The sequence below is a fragment of the Chionomys nivalis genome, chromosome 23, assembly GCF_950005125.1.
Source record: "Chionomys nivalis chromosome 23, mChiNiv1.1, whole genome shotgun sequence".
NCBI classification, from domain to species: Eukaryota; Metazoa; Chordata; class Mammalia; order Rodentia; family Cricetidae; genus Chionomys; species Chionomys nivalis.
This window is the reverse complement of record NC_080108.1, coordinates 38,185,105-38,203,448: the sequence shown is the minus strand read 5'-3', so window position 1 is coordinate 38,203,448 and position 18,344 is coordinate 38,185,105. Positions and strand designations below refer to the sequence as shown.

Here is an 18,344-nt window from a genome sequence, read left to right as displayed (position 1 = left end):
TTCACTCCCATGTTCTAGCCCTGGGTATCAACCATATTCAGAGACAGGAAGAGGACACATTCTAGCAGGCGCTGGATGCTCTGTAAGAAAGCCTTTCCACAGGTGGGGGCGAGTGGATGGAGAGAGTACCGGGAAAGACAACTGGAATCTTGGAGGGGGGAGCTTCTCTGGGATGAGCTAGAAACCGGAACCAGTGGAAACTCCCATGAATCTATGAGGATGACCCTCGCTAAGGGGATACGGAGCCCGAACAAGTCATCTTCTATAACCAGGCAAGACCTCCAGGGAGGGACCGGGATACCAACTCAGCCACAAACCCTGTGACCTACAATTCGTCCTGCCTACAAGGCATGCTGGGATAATGGTGGCACAGAAATTGTGGGAGTGACTAAGTCATGACTGGCACAGCTGGAGAGGGAGCTCACCCTTGAGGGTCAGGACCAAGAGATGGGATACCCCAGAGACCAAGGATAGAGCCGAACACAGATGAAGAGAAAGTCAGTGAAATGATTCCTAATGGTATTCTGCTATACTCATAGATTTGTGCCTAGCCCAACTGTCATCAGAGAGGCTTCACCCAGCAACTGATGGAAACAGATGCAGAGACCCACAGCCAAACATTCGGTGGGACTTGGGGAATTGTGAGGAAGTGTGGGAGAGAGAGAATTGTGGGAGCCAGAGGGGTCAAGGACACCACAGAACCGACTAACCTGGACTCTTGGGGGCTCACGGAGACTGAACCGACAACCAGGGTCTTCCTGGGACTGACCTAGGCCCTTGGCATATATGTTATAGTTGTGTAACCTGGTCTCACAGGGGAGGGAAGCAGGGGCTGTCTCTGACTCTGTCGCCTCCTTTAAGGACCCATGACTTCTACCAGATTGTCTCATCCAGGCTTAATAGAAGAGGAGGTGCCTAGTCTCAATGTGACTTGACATGCCATGGCTGGCTGATACCCAAGGGAGGCCTGTTTGTTTCCGAAGAGAAACAGCGAAGGAGGAGTGGACAGGGTGGGCTGAGGGACTGGGAAGAAAGGAGGGAGGGGAAACTTTGATGAGGATATAAAAACAAACAAACAAATAAATAAATACTCCCCCCCAAAAAAAAAGAAAAAAAAAAGAAGCAAGTAAGGCCCTCCCACAGAGAGATGGGGAAGCATGGGATGGTTCCTGTTTTATAGATGAAGATGCTCAGGCTTGGAGGTACAGTGTTCTTTTGGGTTCACAGCACTAGCCAATGAAGGAGCCAGAGAGAGATTCCTGCTCCTCACTCCTAGGGAGGTTCCCTGGACTCCTTTGTGGGAGCAGAAAAATTGGTGGATATGACCACTGGTTTCCCAGGAAGCGTAAGCCCGCCTTGGGAGGCAGTGTGAGGAGTATGTGATAATGGTGACCGTGCTCCACTGGTGCATAGATGGATGCACTCACAGACCAGAAGCTACTAATTCTTGGCTCTAGTCACAGGGTGATAGGATCTGAATATTCATAGCCTGCAATGGAAATGAAAGGTGTAAGACAACACCACCACACCCCTCCAAAATAAAAATAAAAAGATGTTTAATGAATGGGCCTATCCCCCAGGTTTCAACTTTGCAGCTGTCAAGGTTAAAAGAGGCCGTGGCAGAGTGGCAATGGCTCAACAGAGGACACTCACAACATCAGGGAATTCAGGCCATGGCCCAGAGAGGCTGGGTAAACGCTGCTGACCAGGTGTGGAGAGTGGACCAAGCTGAGCCACCTGTTGGTGGAATCTGAGTCCAGCTGGGATCGTTGGGCAGTGCGACCATCCACACAGCTGGATGGACCTCTGTGATTAGGAATGGCGCGTCAGGCAGGGACTCTAAGAACAACTGAAGGACTCGAGGTTCAAAGCTCATCTGGTCTACCTGTGCTTTCTAAGACTTTGAGAACATTCCATTCTGCTCCCCCCTCCCCAGGTACACAGTTTAATTTGCAAGGAGAAAACAGGCAATCACAAATGTGAAGGTGTGATCACACCTCCCGTGGGGGTGCTGATGCTTCCTCTACTTAGATTCTCACCCCATCTCCAATGCCTTGGAAATGCACCTTCCTCTCTACTGGAAAAGTCTCTGTATCTGCCTGCCCGGAAAGCATGAATTTCCCCTTTAAGAGAAGTGGGGGACTGTTTACGGGGAAGAAACAGGCCAGCAAGGTGTGTGTGGGGGGGTAGGGAGGGTAGTGGGGGGTAAGAATAAAATAAGATATCTATTTATGAAAATGACATATTTCATGCTAATAAAAATTAAAGACCCTGTTCAAATATCACTTTTTCAAGAATTCCTGCTGACTCCCCCAGAGAGCCTGGTATCTACTTTCCTGGTCTTTCCCTCTGTTCTGTGATCAATGTCCAGGGTCCTGCCTCACTGGGAAGACTTGTACCCAGGGCTATGGTGGGGTCATCGTGGCCTCCCTTTGACTAGGTTTTACTGTGTGCTGGATACCACACCAAACATATCACCTCCTTTTTCCTTTCTCATTCTAATCCTAGGGAGAAAACAACATGCTCCTTCTACACATGTGTCTGGAAAAGAGAGATGAGAGAGATGGAGAGGGAGAAGGAGAGGCAGAGGGAGAGAGAGGAGAGGGGAGAGGGAGAGGAAGAGAGAGAATGAGGAAGGAAAGGAGGGAGGGAGGGAGGGAGGATTCTTTGTTCAAGAGCACACCTGGCAAACAGCAGAGCCAGGCTTTAAACTGTTTCAGCCCCAGAGTCAGGTTCTATTTGAACCACTTGGTTTATGGTCTCAGATATGGGTGTTCCTTTTTAATCTTTATCCAGGCAATTGTTCAAAAAGTAGTTCTAAAAAAGTAAATAAGTCAAAATGAGCTAGAGTTTGAGTGTTGACAAGTGGCTTTAAAATCACCACAAAAGACACAAATGTAAGCCTCTGATATCTCTCTACAAATTAGGGCTCCCAGCTGCCTGCCTGATTTGGCCAAGATGCCCAATTCCCAGGTTCCCATTTCCTTACCTGCTACACACTTTAGACGTAGAGAGTTGTTATGAAGTTTACGTGAATTTTGGGTTCTATACAAGGTTTTTATATGAGATGCCCATAAAATGTTCAGGATGTGATTTTATAAGCCCCTAAAGACTCCAGCTGTTGAACAATTTTCAAAGGTAATTGCATAAATGACTAACAAATAATGGAGAAAAAATGTCTACATCTTTAGCCAACAGAGAAATGCAAGTTATAGCTGGAGGTACCACTTCACTCTAATCAGAATGGCTATCTTCAGGAAACCAAACAGCATACTCCGGAGAGGATGCTGGGAAAGCAACTCTTTTATACTGTTGTTGGGAATGTTAGGTTAGTGCAGCCCCTATAGAGATCAGTATGACGGTTCCTCAAAAAGCTAAAAATAGAGTTTCCATAGGATTTACCTATACCACCCTAGGCATTTCCCAAAGAAATCTAAGCCAGCAGATGATGGGGACTCCGACACACTCAAGTTATGATGGCACTGTGCACAATACTCAGGTATGGAATCATGGAATCAGCCCAACTGTCCTTCAGCAGTTGAATGGATAAAGAGGGTGGTGTGTGCACACTATGGAGTTTCATTTGGCTGCGAAGAATGAATTTATGTCATTTGTTAGAAGAAAGATAGAACCAGAGCCAGACTTAGAAAGATAAATATCATATTTTCTCTAATAGGTAAGATATAGATATAAATAAATAAATAAGGCAGCCAGGCAGTGGTGGTGCACACCTTTAATCCCAGACCTTGGGAGGCAGAGGTAGTTGGGTCTCTGAGTTTGAGGCCAGACTGGTCTACAGAGGGAGTTCGAGAACAGCCAAGACTATATAGAGAAACCCTGTCTGGATAAACAAAACAAAACAAAACCAAAAACCAAGCAAACAAAAATCGACTCAAAAATAGAAGTAAGATTAAGTGGGAAGAGGAGGAACATCAGGAGAAAGGAGGGGGACAAGAGCATGGTAGGAGGCTGAACATGATTGAATACATTGTGCACACATACGATGGAAACGCCATAATCACATTGGTTTGCAGCTATATACTGCTTTGTGAAAGGAGAGAATGCCAGTTGTTACTCTGATGTGTGAGGCTGGGGGTGTTCTCCAATGACTACAGCCCCTTTTCCTCCTATACAAGTTCTGTGGCGATTCAAAGTGAGTCCCAAATCCAGCACAGCAACAGGTTTCAGTGACAAGACCCTTCTTTGAAACATTTGCCGCTACCCATGGTGTAAATGCTGCCGCTGTGCTGTGGGGGCTATTCCTGTTGTCAGCTCGACTGTGTCTGTACTTAACTACAACCCAGAAACGGAGCACACATTTTCATTCAAACCACCACAGCGGGTGACACCACCATCCATTTGTAGAAGCTGAAAGAAATTTTGGGAGATTTAGCATCTGACATGGAGGTCACTCTGGCCAATACAGAAGACATGGAGATGCCTGGTCCTGGGCTCTGGAGAGTGAATTCTTTTATTATTGTGTTCTGGAAACAGCTGCATTCCTGGGGCCCTGGATGACCTTCAACAGACATCTCAATCAAACATGTCCTGTGGCCACCCACCTTAAATCAAGCATAGTTCTTTGGGAAAAGGATGGATTTACATGCTGAAATTCTATACCTTACCACCTTTGCCCTTTAGAGTTCTAGGCTGATGTTTTAATGTCTCTGAGGCTCAGCAGATGTAATGGGAGCTGCAGGGCTGCGGTGAAGACCAGGAAGCGGGTCACAGGAATGCTAAGTAATCCCGAGGTAGACACCCTCGCTGTTCCCATTGACCCAGCTCAGAGGGTCACCTCCAGTCTTCCTCTGAGGCAGGGGAGACAGACGTTTTAGTTTTTTGTTTTTTGTTTTTTGCAGTTGCCATGAGCTACAAAAGTCAGCCTCCCCTTGCCTCAGGCTCTGCCAGGGGTCTTTGCAGCTGAAGAGATCTACAGGCTGAGAAGGGTTTGTCAGCCAACCCCCTCCTCTCTCCTCTGGAGAGCACTGGCTGTTTCCAGACCCTCAATCAGACCAGAGACCTGGGTAGGAGCAGGTAAAAATAACTGGATTTTCTAAGTCCTCTTCCATGAGAAATGGGTCCCTCCCCAGCCATGTTCTCTCCTGCTTCTCAGCCTTTGTCTCCTATGCTTCCTGTTTGGACCATAGCTGTGGCCTCCAGCCCTCTCTTCCAAGTCCCACCTCAGTGTGTGCCTCCTCCTGGGAGGCTGCTGCATGCAACCTGAGCTCTGACTGAACTCTTTCTCCAGTGTCATGGCGGTCTGGGGCCTGGTAACACCCCACACTAGGGCTATTCCCTGGCTCTTCTGTCCATGACTACGGCTTCTATGAGTTGTCCAGGTGAAGAAGGAACAAGGGATGGGTTTCACCCAGTGTAGGAGAAGGTGCAGAGAAGAGAGGAAAGGCAACGCCACGAGCCCTCAGTCCTTCCCCGTGCACTCAGGTTTAGAAGGAGATGGGAAGGAAGGACGTGAGAGAAGATGAAGGAAGGAAGGAACAAGGAGAGAAAGAGGAGGGAAGGGTGGCTTTTGGAGACTCGGCTTTCGGCACAGCTGGACAGATCATGTTTAAAGGCTTTCTGTGGATTATCCTGATTATGTAACCCAGGGCTCCAAACAGGCTCCTTCTTGAAAACCTTTGAAGTTCACCTCCTCTAAGCAACTTTGCTTGACTGGTCTCTGCTTCCCCATGGCTTCCTGAGCTGCAGAGCTTTTCTTGGGCCGCAAGTCCTAGGCTGTGTTCTCATCCGTGCTCAGAAATTAGACTTCTTTTCACCACGTTCCTGTTAGCAGCTTCAGAGAATGGCCTGAGATACATTTGTAGCTTATTTACAAATTTTTACATACATACAATCATTTATTTGTTTGTGTGTATGTGTAGGTGTGTGTGCGTGTGCACACACACAGCACGGTTTGCTTACAGAGAAGACAACTTTTGGAGCCATATGGACTCCAGGTATAGAACTCAGGTCAACCTTGTCTGCAAGCACTTTTATTCAGTGAGTCATCTCACTGTCTCCCTCCACTGTTATTCTTAAATTTGTGTTTTTATGTTTATTTTGTGGTCCTGATAATTGAATCTAGGACCTCTTAGATGCTATTCAAATATAATAATATAATATATGCTATAAATATAAACTATAATATATAATAGATAATCTCCAGTTGCACGCACATGCACGCGCGCACACACGTATATACATAAAATGTTTATTTTTATTTTATGTGCAGTAATGTCCTGCCTGTGTGTATTCATGTGCACTGCATGCATATCTGGTACCCATGGAAGCTAGAAGGTGGTGCTGTATCCCTGAAGATGTTATAGTTGCCATGTGGGTGCTGGCAATCAAACCCAGATCCTCCTCAAGTGCAGTCAGTGTTCTAATCACTGAGCCATCCCTTCGGCTGCTGCATACTTTTTGTTTGTTTGTTTTGTTTTTTGAGGCTCAGTTTCTCTGTGTAACCTTGGCTCTCCTGGAACTTGCTCTACACACCAGGCTGGCCTTGAACTCAGAGATCTCCTCCTGCTTCCTCCTCCTCTGAGGGCTGGGATTAAAATGGCTTGACTTACATACTTGTTATTTTTCCCCTTCCTTTCATTCTTTCTCATATATTTCATCCCAACTGCAGTTTCCCTGCCCTACACTCTTCCCCCCCCCAGCCCCCCCTCCACCACCGGCACCTCCTATCTCTCCCAGATCCATTTCTCCTGTTTCCCTTCAAAAAAGGAGTAAGCCTCCCAGGGGTATCAACCGAACATGGCAAAACAAGTTACAAGAGTCTAGGCACAAACCCTCATATCAAGGCTGGACGAGGCAATCCACTAGGAGGAAAAGGGTCCCACGAGCAGGCAAAAGAGCCGGAGACTCTCGTATTCCTACTGTTAGGAGTCCCACAAGACCAGCGACACACATATAAGCAGAGAACCTAGCTCAGACCCATACAAGTCCTCTGGTTGTCATTTCAGTCTTTGTCATCCCCTATAAGCCCTGCTTAGTTGAGTCTGTGGGCTGTGTTCCTGTGGTGTCCTCAACCCCTCTGGCTCCTGTAATCCTTCTTACCTCCCACTTCTGCAGGATTCCCCTGGATCCTCCTGGGGTTTGACTCTGGGTCTCTTCATCTGTTTGTATCTGAACGAATCTTAGACAAAACACAGTATAAAGTATCCACATCTATGTAGCCCATTCTGGAGACACGTAACTGGTCCCAGTCTCTGCTCTCTATGAGCCTGCAGTCTAGAGACTGGTGCCAGATATGTGTGAGGTGAAAGTTGAGGCTGCCTAGGGTGTGTGACTGGAGTCTGGGAGGCTGCTCAGATGGGAGTTGAAAGACAAGGGTCCCCTAAAGAGCAGAAAAGATGTTTGGGGTGGGAGGAAGCAGGACACAATGGCTTGGTGAGGCGAATGGGCAAGGAGGGGCCATTCAGAAGGACAAGACACTGATTAGAACCTAAAGACCATTTTCCCCCTTGGGATGTAAGGCAGGCGATACTATTCTAGTTGGCATTTAGAAATCAATACCCAAATCAATGTCATTGGGCTCATTTGTGTGGGTTCAATTACATGGATGGATCTCCAAAACTACTTTCTAATATAAAATACCACCCTATTTACCACTCTATTTACATGAAGCTCTAGAAAAGAGAAAACTCTTCCACAATGATAGAAGTGGGCCTAACTATTGCCTTTGAAGGTTGGAGGGCAATGCAGCTTTTCACATTGGTATCTCTTTATTGCTTTAGACTTGGGAAGAAATTTATACTTCTGATTCCATAAAAGCAAAAACATAAGAGCAGCTATAATACTATGTATATAACTCACGAAGAGCATCCTTAAAGCATACAAACACTCAGGACTGTGAAGACTCAGTAGACCATTGTGCATCTGGCTGAATGTAAAATGTACCTTAAGATTATATGTGAGCAATATTTAATAAAGATAGGGTAACTATAGGGTCTCACGTATCTCAGGCTGGCATTGAACTCACTATGTTGCTAAAGGATGACCTAGAACTTTAGATTCTCTACCTCTGTTTCCCAAGAGTTGGGATTACTGCATGCACTACACCCACAGTGCTGAGAACTGAACCCAGGGCTTCTTGTGTGCCAGACAAGCACTCTGATGACTCAACCACATCTCTGGCTTCACTACCTTTTTCTTTTTAATTTTGAATAGAGTCTCCCTATGTCACCCAGACTGCCTTGAACTCACCATCTTCTTGCTTCAGCCTCCTGAGCAGTGAGGTTTACAAGTCGGTACCACCAGGTCTATCTGAAAGTCTGCATGTCTTATTCTTACGACACACTTTAATAGGGATCACTGTTGCCAGATTGTTTTTCTGGCCCCCACTAGAGCAGAGTGATTCAAGGGCAAGGCTTTCTAGGTCACGCTGGTTGCCAAGGCTCCTATGTCCACTTTGATGCCCGATGCAGTAAATACCTGCAAGCTTGAATGAATTCCACCCACTATGGTCTCTCCTGACGCATTCTTTTTCCACCCACAGTGCCTTCAGATCACAATAATTCTTCAGGAATGGAGGCTGCACCCATTTGTAATCTGTTACACTCTTTCTTCCTCTCTATTAACCTCCAAGATCATGCAGAGCTCACACAAAATTTACTTGTTTGAAATTAATGGCTTCTTCCTGCACCCTTCGTTCCTAAAACATCCATGGGAGGTCTCCTTCATGCCAGGCAAACAAAAATCCCCCCCTTTTTAAATAAAAGAACCCCATAGCTTCTCAAAAACTTAAACACAGAATTACCATATAAGCCAGCAGTTTCACCTGTAGGTATAGATGTACCCCCAAAGAACTAAAAGCAGGGGCGTAAGCATACCCTCTCAAGCACTCCTACATCTCCTTGATCACAGCTCTCTCCCTCTCTCCATTTTCTCCAGGATCCAGCTTTTGTGTCCCATGTTTTCTTCCTGTTCCAGGATACAGAGCCAAAGCATCTGCTAGATTCAGATGGGGTTTGGACCAGGAGGTTCAGGCAGTCTTTGATTCTAAGACCAAGACCACTTGTCAACTTGTTCTCCGCAAGGTGCCACCTCACAGCTGGTCTCTTGTTTTCTGGAACAGTTCATGTTGGCAGTCGGCCAACACATTACCTGTCTGCTTCACACCCGGAAGTCACCTGAGGGCCACAGGGGCTTCAGCATCGCTATCAACTGCACAAGCTAGACGGCCTTAGTGTTGCAGTCTCCTGGAAACCCAAGCCCTAAGCTGCTAGAGGCGGGGAAACTAGGTTTGGGAGACCTGAAGACCCTCACCTAGGTCACTCAGTCATTAGCAAGTTTAGGGTCCGAACATGATACACACCTACAGTGGTGCCGGTCCATATGAGTGCTTGGGTAATTTCTGGTGACCTTTTGTTTTGGGCATAGGGCCCCATATAATTTGAAATATCCATACACACCTTGTTTAGTTTAATGCACAAATTGATGCCCAAAACTCTATATGGCTAGCTACCTTCTAGAGTCTTGCCCTTGACACTTGCAGATTCTTAATTAGGTACCTGCAGTATTCACATTTCTCTAAATGATTTCTATGTTCTGTCGCTCTCTCCGCCTTTTGGGGATCTGTCATTTTACTGGAGATGATAATGCCATGTCCTGCAAACCTGTACCTTTGTGCAAGAATTTAGTGTCTTCAGAATCTCTGTTAGGAAAATGGTGGAGGGTGCAGGAGTTAAACAGGATAAAATGTGAAATGAACAGAAGAAAAAGACCTTAAATGTTACCGTTATAATTGTTTTTGGGGTCATTCACGTTTTTCTACTTAGTCTAAGTCATTAACAGAGCTTACAACATTCCGCCAGACTGAATGAGATATGAAGATTACTATGTTTGAGTGTGGGTGCATGAATATTATGGTTTGTACAGAGAGATCAGAGGCCAACTTTGGGGAGTTATTTCTCTCTTCCACCTTTACATGGGCTCCAGGGTTCAAACTAAGGATGTCAGGTTTGAGCCATCTTGCTGCCTAAGATACAGGTCTTTGACACAGGCATTCAAGTCCTCTAAGTTTTATAAATGTGACCTTACTACAAGTTCACTATATCCTTCCTATGAAACAACATATTTATTGATTTATCTACATCTAAGATATGCAGTCTGATACATGAATGGCCAGGTCCAACATTTATCCCTTCAATGGCTATATTTAGTGAGCCACTGTGTAGCACTAGGGTTGTTTTGCTGGGCACTAAGAACACAAATAGGACTTGGGTCCTCTTGGACTCATTAACACCACTGTGTTATAGGTCTCATTCCTCAGACCTATAAGCAGCCTCATGATGGGCCCTGTCCCCTTTCGCACACTTTTCCTTGCCTATCTCTCATAGCAATGCAGACTTCCTTACACATATCTATTTATTCTTATCCCAGGCCTCTTGCACATGCAATCTCTTCTAGAAAGTACTGCTCTCTCAAGTCTTCTCCTCACCCCCACTTTCTCCTCACCCTGCTTTATCCTTCTCCAGAGAACTGCTCATCACCTCAAGTATTTTATATTTGTTTAGGTTTTATTTTCTTTCCCTCCTGGCGGGGCTGACGTAGGAAGTTTATCTTTCGCAACAACACATTCCTGGAACCTGCAACAAGCCAGTACATCACGGGTGCTTCTATTTATGAGAGGATGGATGGATGGATGGATGGATGGATGGATGGATGAGCTAGCTCTTGACAGTATCAGGTGCTTGGCAAGCCAAGCTTTGCACCAGGAGTCATCAAGGCTCCTGTCAGTCACTCCTGCCCCTCTCAAGTCTCCTTCCTCCTCCATTCAACCTCAAAGCCTTATTGTGGCTTACCCTTCGCGGAGGCATCCACATCTGGTGACTTTCAGGTTTTGGTGACAATGCAGCCTCAATGATGACAGATTCCTTTTCTATCCGTTCTTGAAACCACCACCAGTTCAGATTCTTGTTATTTCTCACCTAGGCCACTGTCATCTTTTCCCATCTGAGCTCCCTCTCAACAGGTGGCCCTCATGGCCCTAGCATCTGCCTCCACTAACCCTTCCTTGTCATGACTTGGTTTTATCTCTTTGCTTCAGTAGGGATGGATTTTTCTTCCTGACCATGTTCTAAATCCTTGACTGTGTGTGCCCTCTGCTCACGTTCTTTCCACCTCTTGGAAACCCCCCACCTGTCTTCTAATAAAGAAGTCATTCAGACCTAGCTCAGGTGCCCTAGCTTCCAGAAACCACCTTGGTTCTCATGAAGAAGAAATCCGCCTCCTTCCAAACTCTTTCAGTGGGCTCTTTGTTTTGTTTGTTCCCTGGAGTCTTTGTGGTCTTCGGTCTTAACTGCCCCACCTACTTAATGGAGTTGATGGTGTTATCAGCACCCTTGGTATGCTGTGTAGAGTGAACACAGGTGACCAGGAGTAAGGAAAGCCTGTAGACAACATGTAAAGACTAATTGTTAAATCACTCCGATAACTGCAACCCAGCTCCACCAGGGTGTTGACACAGGCGGCTGACATGAGCTGAGCACTGAATCGAGGCATAGGTCTGCGGGAAGAGGACTAGCTTCAGGGAGGAGGGTTGTGAAGACCTAAAAATCCCACATTCTCAAAGAGTCTCAAGATGGGAAGGCACTAATGTTGTGAGTATCGATCAATTCCTGAATTGTCCCTCTGTCCTGGGAACTCTGCTCAGTAACCTGTATGCATTATCCTTTTAAGTCAGGAAACATTCCCTCACACAGTAAAAGGAGAGGAAACCAGGCTCAGACTAGTTATATAAATAAGTGCCCCCCCCCCATCATAGCTCTTCCCAACAAATAGTTCAGCCCTGAAAGCTATCCTAAATATTGGAGAATTTTCTCAAGGAGCAAGCTTTGCAGAGAGGCCACAAGGAGCTTCGGAGCTGCACAGTGCTGAGGAGCTGGACGTGGGACCGGGGACTCCCACTCTCAGGGTGGCAAATCCTGCACACCCCAAACCTACAGGCCATTGCTCTTTATGAAGTCTGTATAAACAGTGCCTTTTAGAAGAAGGATGCTATCTACATAGACTACAATGTCAATGGTGGCCTCCTGGAGTTGTTTTGTTCCATGCTAGCATGTTCACCTCACTCAAGGAAGCTCCATCTTGAGACAACCTCATGCCCCTAGAGACTGAACTTGGTTCTTCTATCCCATCTAAATTCTCCAAGGTGATCACCTTCACCCTGTCTCCATCGAGTTGTGCTTGTACTCCCTGGACCCACCTCTCGGGGCACCCTCACCAGACAGCCTGCTCTGCCTGGGGACACCCAGCTGTCCTTGAGGGAGCTCAATGTAGCTGTACCTCAAGCTTCCCCAGAAGTTTTTTCAGCGATACCAAGAGGCCGTACTTAATAAATGGCAAGAAGAAGGAGGAGGCATGGGGGGACCTGGGGACCCCCACAAAGGCCTGGTTGGATGAGAAGAGGTAGATGCTTAAGGAGGGCAGAGTGACTGACTGGGGAAGGCATACAGTCAGCTCAAAGCTGGGTAAGAACATGAAGCCTGGAATACCACATCACCTAGTTCAACTGAGGACCTAGTTCAACTCAGGCTTAGTGACTTCTGGAAGGCCTGGGACTAACACCCAGGAATCTAATTTCTGCTTCATTCTCCTCAATTACCTTTCAAACCATGGAGTGTTTACAAAACAGGGCCCTCTTTGAGGTGGAATGAAGCAAATTAAAGCACCCACTCCCAATTTTTCAAAATAGTAAGGATAGCAGGAAATGACTGGAATCTTCAGCTTCAGTTGGGGGAAGGGCCAGCATTGCCAAGATTCACCTGGCATACTCACGTGAATGTCTGGGCTCTGGGCTTTGTAGGGATTAAGTCTGATTGTGTGGGGGTAATAAGTATAAAAACCAAGCACCCCAGATTCTGATGCAGGTTTTGCTACTAACTCTCTGGTGACCTTGGCCATGCCATGTCGTTGGACCTCAGTTTCCCTGTCTGTAAAATGAAGCTGGCAAATGAGTTCTTGGCCGCTAAGATCCTACCCCTCTCTCTAAATTGATCCTTGGTGAAGATTCTGACCTGAGCTTTGCAGGAGCCTGGGCCTCCTCCAGGAAAAAAAGCAATATGTCGGGGGAGGGGAATAAACCAGATTCTATTTTGGAAACGGGTGGTGGATGGCTAAAGAGTCGGGGGAAGGTACAGTTTGGTAATTAGCAGGCTAGTTCCCATTTCCATCTCCCCTCTTGGGGGTTCAGACTCTGGAGAGGCGCTACAGCCTAGAGCTGCACACCAGGTTGGGCCGCAGAGGCTCGGACCTGGACCACTATCTGGATCCCTCCCTGGAACCACGCAAGAGCGCAGAGCGCGGGGAGTGGCGACCGCTCCCTCCGTGGTCCCCAGGGCCAACCTCCCTCCCTTACCTGGGGACCCCACTTCCAGTCTTCCGGGTGCCCCACGGGGGGCGTGGCGGGGGCGGGCGCGGGTTCCTGGGTCCCGAGGTTTGGAGGTGTCAGTTTTGTTACCGCCCCGGAGGGGACCCCTTACCAGTGCCTCCCGGCTTCTTACACAAAGGCACCCACCAAGGCGCCGCACTTACCGGCCAGAACGGGCTCCAGGCACCGGCGAGCGGACAGGCAGGCTGGCGGGAGGATGTGCGCGCGCGAGTGTGCGTGTCTGCGTGTGTCCCTGTCTGTGTGTGACAGGGGCCGTGAGGCGCTCGGTGCGTCTGCGTGTGCGGGGGCGTCCGTCTGTCGGTCTGTCCGCGGAGCCCTCAGTCCCGCGCTCCTTGCGCGTTCACTGCCCAATCGCCTCACCAAACGCGCCTAGACTGCGGAGTCGCGGGCACAGCTGCCGGGTCTGCTTGGCACCCCCAGCCCCGGCTCCGCCCCGCCCCCGGACGAGTTTGCGCCGCTCCCCGGGAATTGCGCAGGGCTCGCCCGCTTGGCGGGGTGGGGGTGGGGAGCTCCGGCATCGCCTAAGGCTCTAGGGGGGCGTACCACAGACCCTTAACCTCGGATTCCATCTCCGGCGCCCCCTCACCCGCAGCAACTCTGCGCGGAGTCCCCACAGGCGCCGCCCCCATGCCAAGGTTGCCTGGACTGAGAGGGCGGGGGAGTGGGAGCACCGCATCCGTTTCATTCATGATTTTCTTCTCCCGGGAGCCCCGGGTCGGGGCTGAGCGACTACGGCAACCGCCAGAGGGACCCCACTAGGGTTGTGCACATTGAATCTGGAGCGGGATGGACAGACAGATGAGGGTAGAGGCAAGCTAGACAAAGGGTCAGAGCTGGGATGGGGGTGTGCGTGCACGGGGGTGGGTGCTATAGGGCTCCCTGCAGGATGTCGGCACCAGCACCGGCTGAGACACCACATACCCGGGCGCTCAGGACCTGTTCTAGGTCTCTGAGGAGGCGCCTGACTTCCCACTCCTTCCTTTTCTGTCTTTGTAGAGCAAGAGCGGGTGGACACCTTTCTCCACCGGGGTTAGTTCTCCTGACTTATGCAGCGGGGCAGGCACCATCTGCTTTGCTTTCCAAGGGCTGTCCTGGTGCGAGATATTCCCAATCTTACCTTCTCCGGGGCTGGTTCCTGACATCTCGAGAACCCCACTGCATGCGGTAGGAGGCAGTGGACTGCACACGCAATAGTTTCACATGGCGAAAGCGAGAGGCGGCTACTGAAGAGAATGAGTCCAGTCACCGGTCTCTGTAGCTTGAGTTTCTGCGGTAGCCTCTCTCCTAGTCTGTCATCCTTGGCCACCTGCAGCTGGGTCTCTCCAGAGCAGTCAGAGCGATCCTTTTGAATCATGTACCAGGCTGCATCTGTCCTTTGTCGGAACTCCCGCAGTGGCTGCCCAGTGCATCCGAGGGATAAGCTTATTATAGCCTGGGAGGGTCTTCATGAGCAGGCGTCCTTTTCATGGGCTAACTTCATTTCCTACCCTTCACTCCTTCCTCCCAGTCTGTGACCATAACCAAGATGGCAGCCACGCAGGCACCAGGACCTCTGAATTGTTAGTCTTTCTCCTCCACAAAACCACATGGGTTTCTTCCTTTCTCCTTTTACCTGTTTAATGTGCTACTTCAATGACGTCTTTGGTGATTATCCTATTTAGGATTGCAGGCCCGCTCCCGTATTTCCCTATAGTAGTTCTAACCTTTATTTTGTGTACCTGGAGGCGCTCCAGTTCCTTATGCTAGCTGCCACTTAACTGCTGCCCTGCGGTTCGCGGCTGTCACTAAACAACAGGCCATTGGCCATGCTGTTCTTTAGCCTGGAATGCATCCCCCGCTCCGACTTGGCTCAATTTTCAACATCACTTATCACCTCCTCCTTGAACCCTCTCTGGCCCATCTTCAGTTCATTCTCTAGGTGGCCATCTGTGTGAAATGTTGCATTGGTCCTTTATTCGGCTGCCTACAACTGCTCCCGGTTTCATCTAAGGGATAGCTAAAGTGGTGTTTCCAGGGACACTCAGCCCCTTTACCTTCTGTCTGCTTTTAGACTTTCAGAAAGTGACTTTGTTTTCCCTGATTCCCACACAGAAAGGCCCATCAATCTGTGTCTGAAGGTCAAGAATATTGATCAGAAGGCCATGCACTGGGCCTTGATTGATCTTTTTTCTTTTGCCTATGAGGGACACAGAGACAAGCTGCATACCATCTAGGAGTTTTCTTTCCAGGCCGTGGGGGTGGGAAGAAGGAATCGGTGTCAGACAATACTCCAGGACAAACTTCCCAGCTGCCTGGGAGTGTGGGTGGGGCGCTTAAGGACATACTGCCCCTCCCTGAGTGTAACGGCTTGGGGTGGTCTGTCTGGACCAGCTTCCCCAGGCATCATCTGTGTGAGTAGCAGCTATTGGGTGCCTACTATGTACGCGGCAGTGCCTTGTTTGTTCCCAGTGTTTAATCCTTGCGGCTACTTAGGTGAGTGGTAGATATTTTTTGATATGCCAATAATCGGGAGGAACCAGATCGAATAAGTAACTGATTAATTAATGCCGCTTGAGAGGAGTGGTCTTCAAACGAAGCTTGTTCCAAAGTCCACACTCACAGAGTAGAGAGCAAAGTCTCTGGGGGCGGTGGCTGATGGGAGTGAAGAGAAAGAGGGCTCACTGCAGGTCAGCCAAGCCCAGGTCTATAAGCCTAGGAATCTCAGAGGAGCACCGCAGCTGGACCTGCAGGGTTTCTGTCAGTGCTGCCCATGGCATGCAGCTGTGGGAGGGGGTGGGGTGAGGTTGGTTCTTGTCTTTTCTGAGAGCCAGTGGGGGAGGTCAGGGAGCCGCCTCCTGAACTTGCTGTGTGCAGAGCCCATTCCCAGCTGTCATTGTGTCCTGTCTCAAAGAGAGAAGCAAAGAAGACCCATCAAAACCCCTTTAAAAGTAGTAGGGGCTCAGGGGCTAGGAGCACACAGTGCTCTTATGAAGGATCTGAGTTCAACTCCAGCTCCAGGAGATCCAATACTGTCTTCTAGCTTCCACAGGCACTTGTACTCATAAGACATACACTCACACCAACATAAACATAATTAAAAATAAAATAAAGATAAAAAAGTAATTACGGCTCAAATGCTTTTTCTCCTTTATTTCTTGCTGGGTTCTCTTTCGAGTCGGGATACATCTCAACCAGCTTGTGTACCGTGTCTGCTGTATCCACCTCTACAAAGGCTTTTGAATTTTCATGGCCCTCTGCGGGTTACTTTGGTTTAGTCAACATTCACGGAAGGATTTGAAAATAATGTGTTGCTGTCCTGAATTCTATAGTTCATTTACACAGCACCTTGGGAGGTACTCTTACTGCCAGTCAGGAATTAGAGGCGCTGAGGGGTTCAGGGACTTTCATGTCACCACAGAGCTCAGTCATTCACGACAGTTGGCAGAGTCGACATTCCCTCCTGACTCTCCATCAGCATAGAAAGTGACCTCATCTGTTGTCTGTCTCTTTTCTGATGGGGAGGAAGGGCAGTTCTCTGAGGCCCATGGCACTGAAGCTGTTAGGGGGCTAGTGCATCATTTTGTGTGACTCACCCTCTCTTGAGTGAGGAAGAAGGGTTTGGGAAAGAGGAAGAGACAGGAGAGGAAGAAGAGGGTGCAGAGCCGGTTGGAGAGAAAGCAGGATGTCGTTTAGTGGTTTTTGATGGGCTCTTGGGAATCAGGATCAATATCTCTTGCTTTTGGCCTCACTTGCAGTTCCGTCCATTGGTAATGAAGCATTTTGCTTCTTTGTAAATGTTCTCCTGTTCAGATTTTTTATTTCTTTGCTTACTTACTTATAACCTACCCCAAGCCACAAAGGGTCTGAGGTGGCTTACCACAGAAACAGAAACCATAAACAATGCCAAAATGTCAATAAGGATAAAGAACTAGGACCAAGGAAAATGTAAAGAAAATGTCGAGAGACCAGAGCGAGGCTCAATAACTACAGTTGATTTTATTGAGTTCTTCCTGTGTGCGAAGGAATTCACCTGTGTTAGCTCACTAAATTCTGAAAAGAGCTCTGTGACGTAGGTACTATTAATATCTCCAGTTTGAAGCAGGGCACTGAGGCTCAGAGGAACGGAACACCACCCACAAAGCCATGTACCTTGTAAGGGGTAGAACCAGTGTTTGAAGACAGTTTGGTACTGGGATGCTTGCTCTCCGTCACCGTGCTTTTCCAAGGGAAAAGGACCTTGAGTACGTCCTCAAGGACCTCTATGGTGCTGTGATGAGGCTCGGATTTCGGTTTGATCACGTTGGAAGCTAAAAAGAAAGAGCAGTCACTGTGTAACTACAACTCATCTCCTTAGAGAAGCTGAAGCCTCGCTTTCTCAGTGAGGCGACCCTCTGTGACTGCCTCTCTATTGAGCCCTTCCTGCTCCCTTTGGCTGTTCTGATCTGCTATATTTTTTCTTTTATGTTGGTTAATTTTACCTTCTAACACACTACATAGCTTGCTTATAAACTATAGTGTAACAGTACACATCTCATGTATTTCTTATGAGATTCTATAATATGTTCTAGATGAGTGAATTTATGAATTAGATAATCTATTTAATAGTTATACTAAATTTTGTAATTTTTATTATTTATAATCATGTGTGTGTATGTGTATGGGTATGAGAACCTGTGCCTTCCTACCTGTGGAGGCCAGAGGTATTGGATCCCACTAGGGTTGCCTTGTGAGCTTGCTTGGAACTTCTCAGGTCCTCTGCAAAAACAGCACACACCCTTAACTGTTGAACTATCTCTCCAGCCTCCAATAAAGTCAGGATTGAATGTCTGTCTTCTCTCACTAGAATGTAAGATTCATGTGGGCAGGCATCTTTATCTGTTTGTATCATTGATATGCTCTAGGTTGTTTGGTTGTCTGACGTAAGCAAGGTGCTTCATGAACTTTTGTTGAGTGGTGCTGGGGAAGAAAC

General features: G+C 47.9%; 1 protein-coding gene across 4 annotated transcripts in view; it reads right to left on the bottom strand.

The window, feature by feature from the left end:
* Ptpn5 (protein tyrosine phosphatase non-receptor type 5) overlaps nt 1-14,997 on the bottom strand; it is a 57,928-nt gene extending 42,931 nt beyond the window's left edge. For 2 of the 4 annotated variants that reach the window (XM_057756320.1, XM_057756322.1), the window contains exon 1: nt 13,540-14,052. Coding sequence is in view for 1 of the 4 variants with exons in the window: in XM_057756319.1 (XP_057612302.1) it covers nt 14,514-14,557 (44 nt within the window). In the remaining 3 variants the exon portion in view is untranslated. Of the gene's footprint in view, nt 1-13,539; nt 14,053-14,513 lie in introns of those variants that run through there. The other 2 variants (XM_057756319.1, XM_057756321.1) reach the window with 2 other exon arrangements.
* Between the last annotated feature and the right edge of the window lie 3,347 nt (nt 14,998-18,344).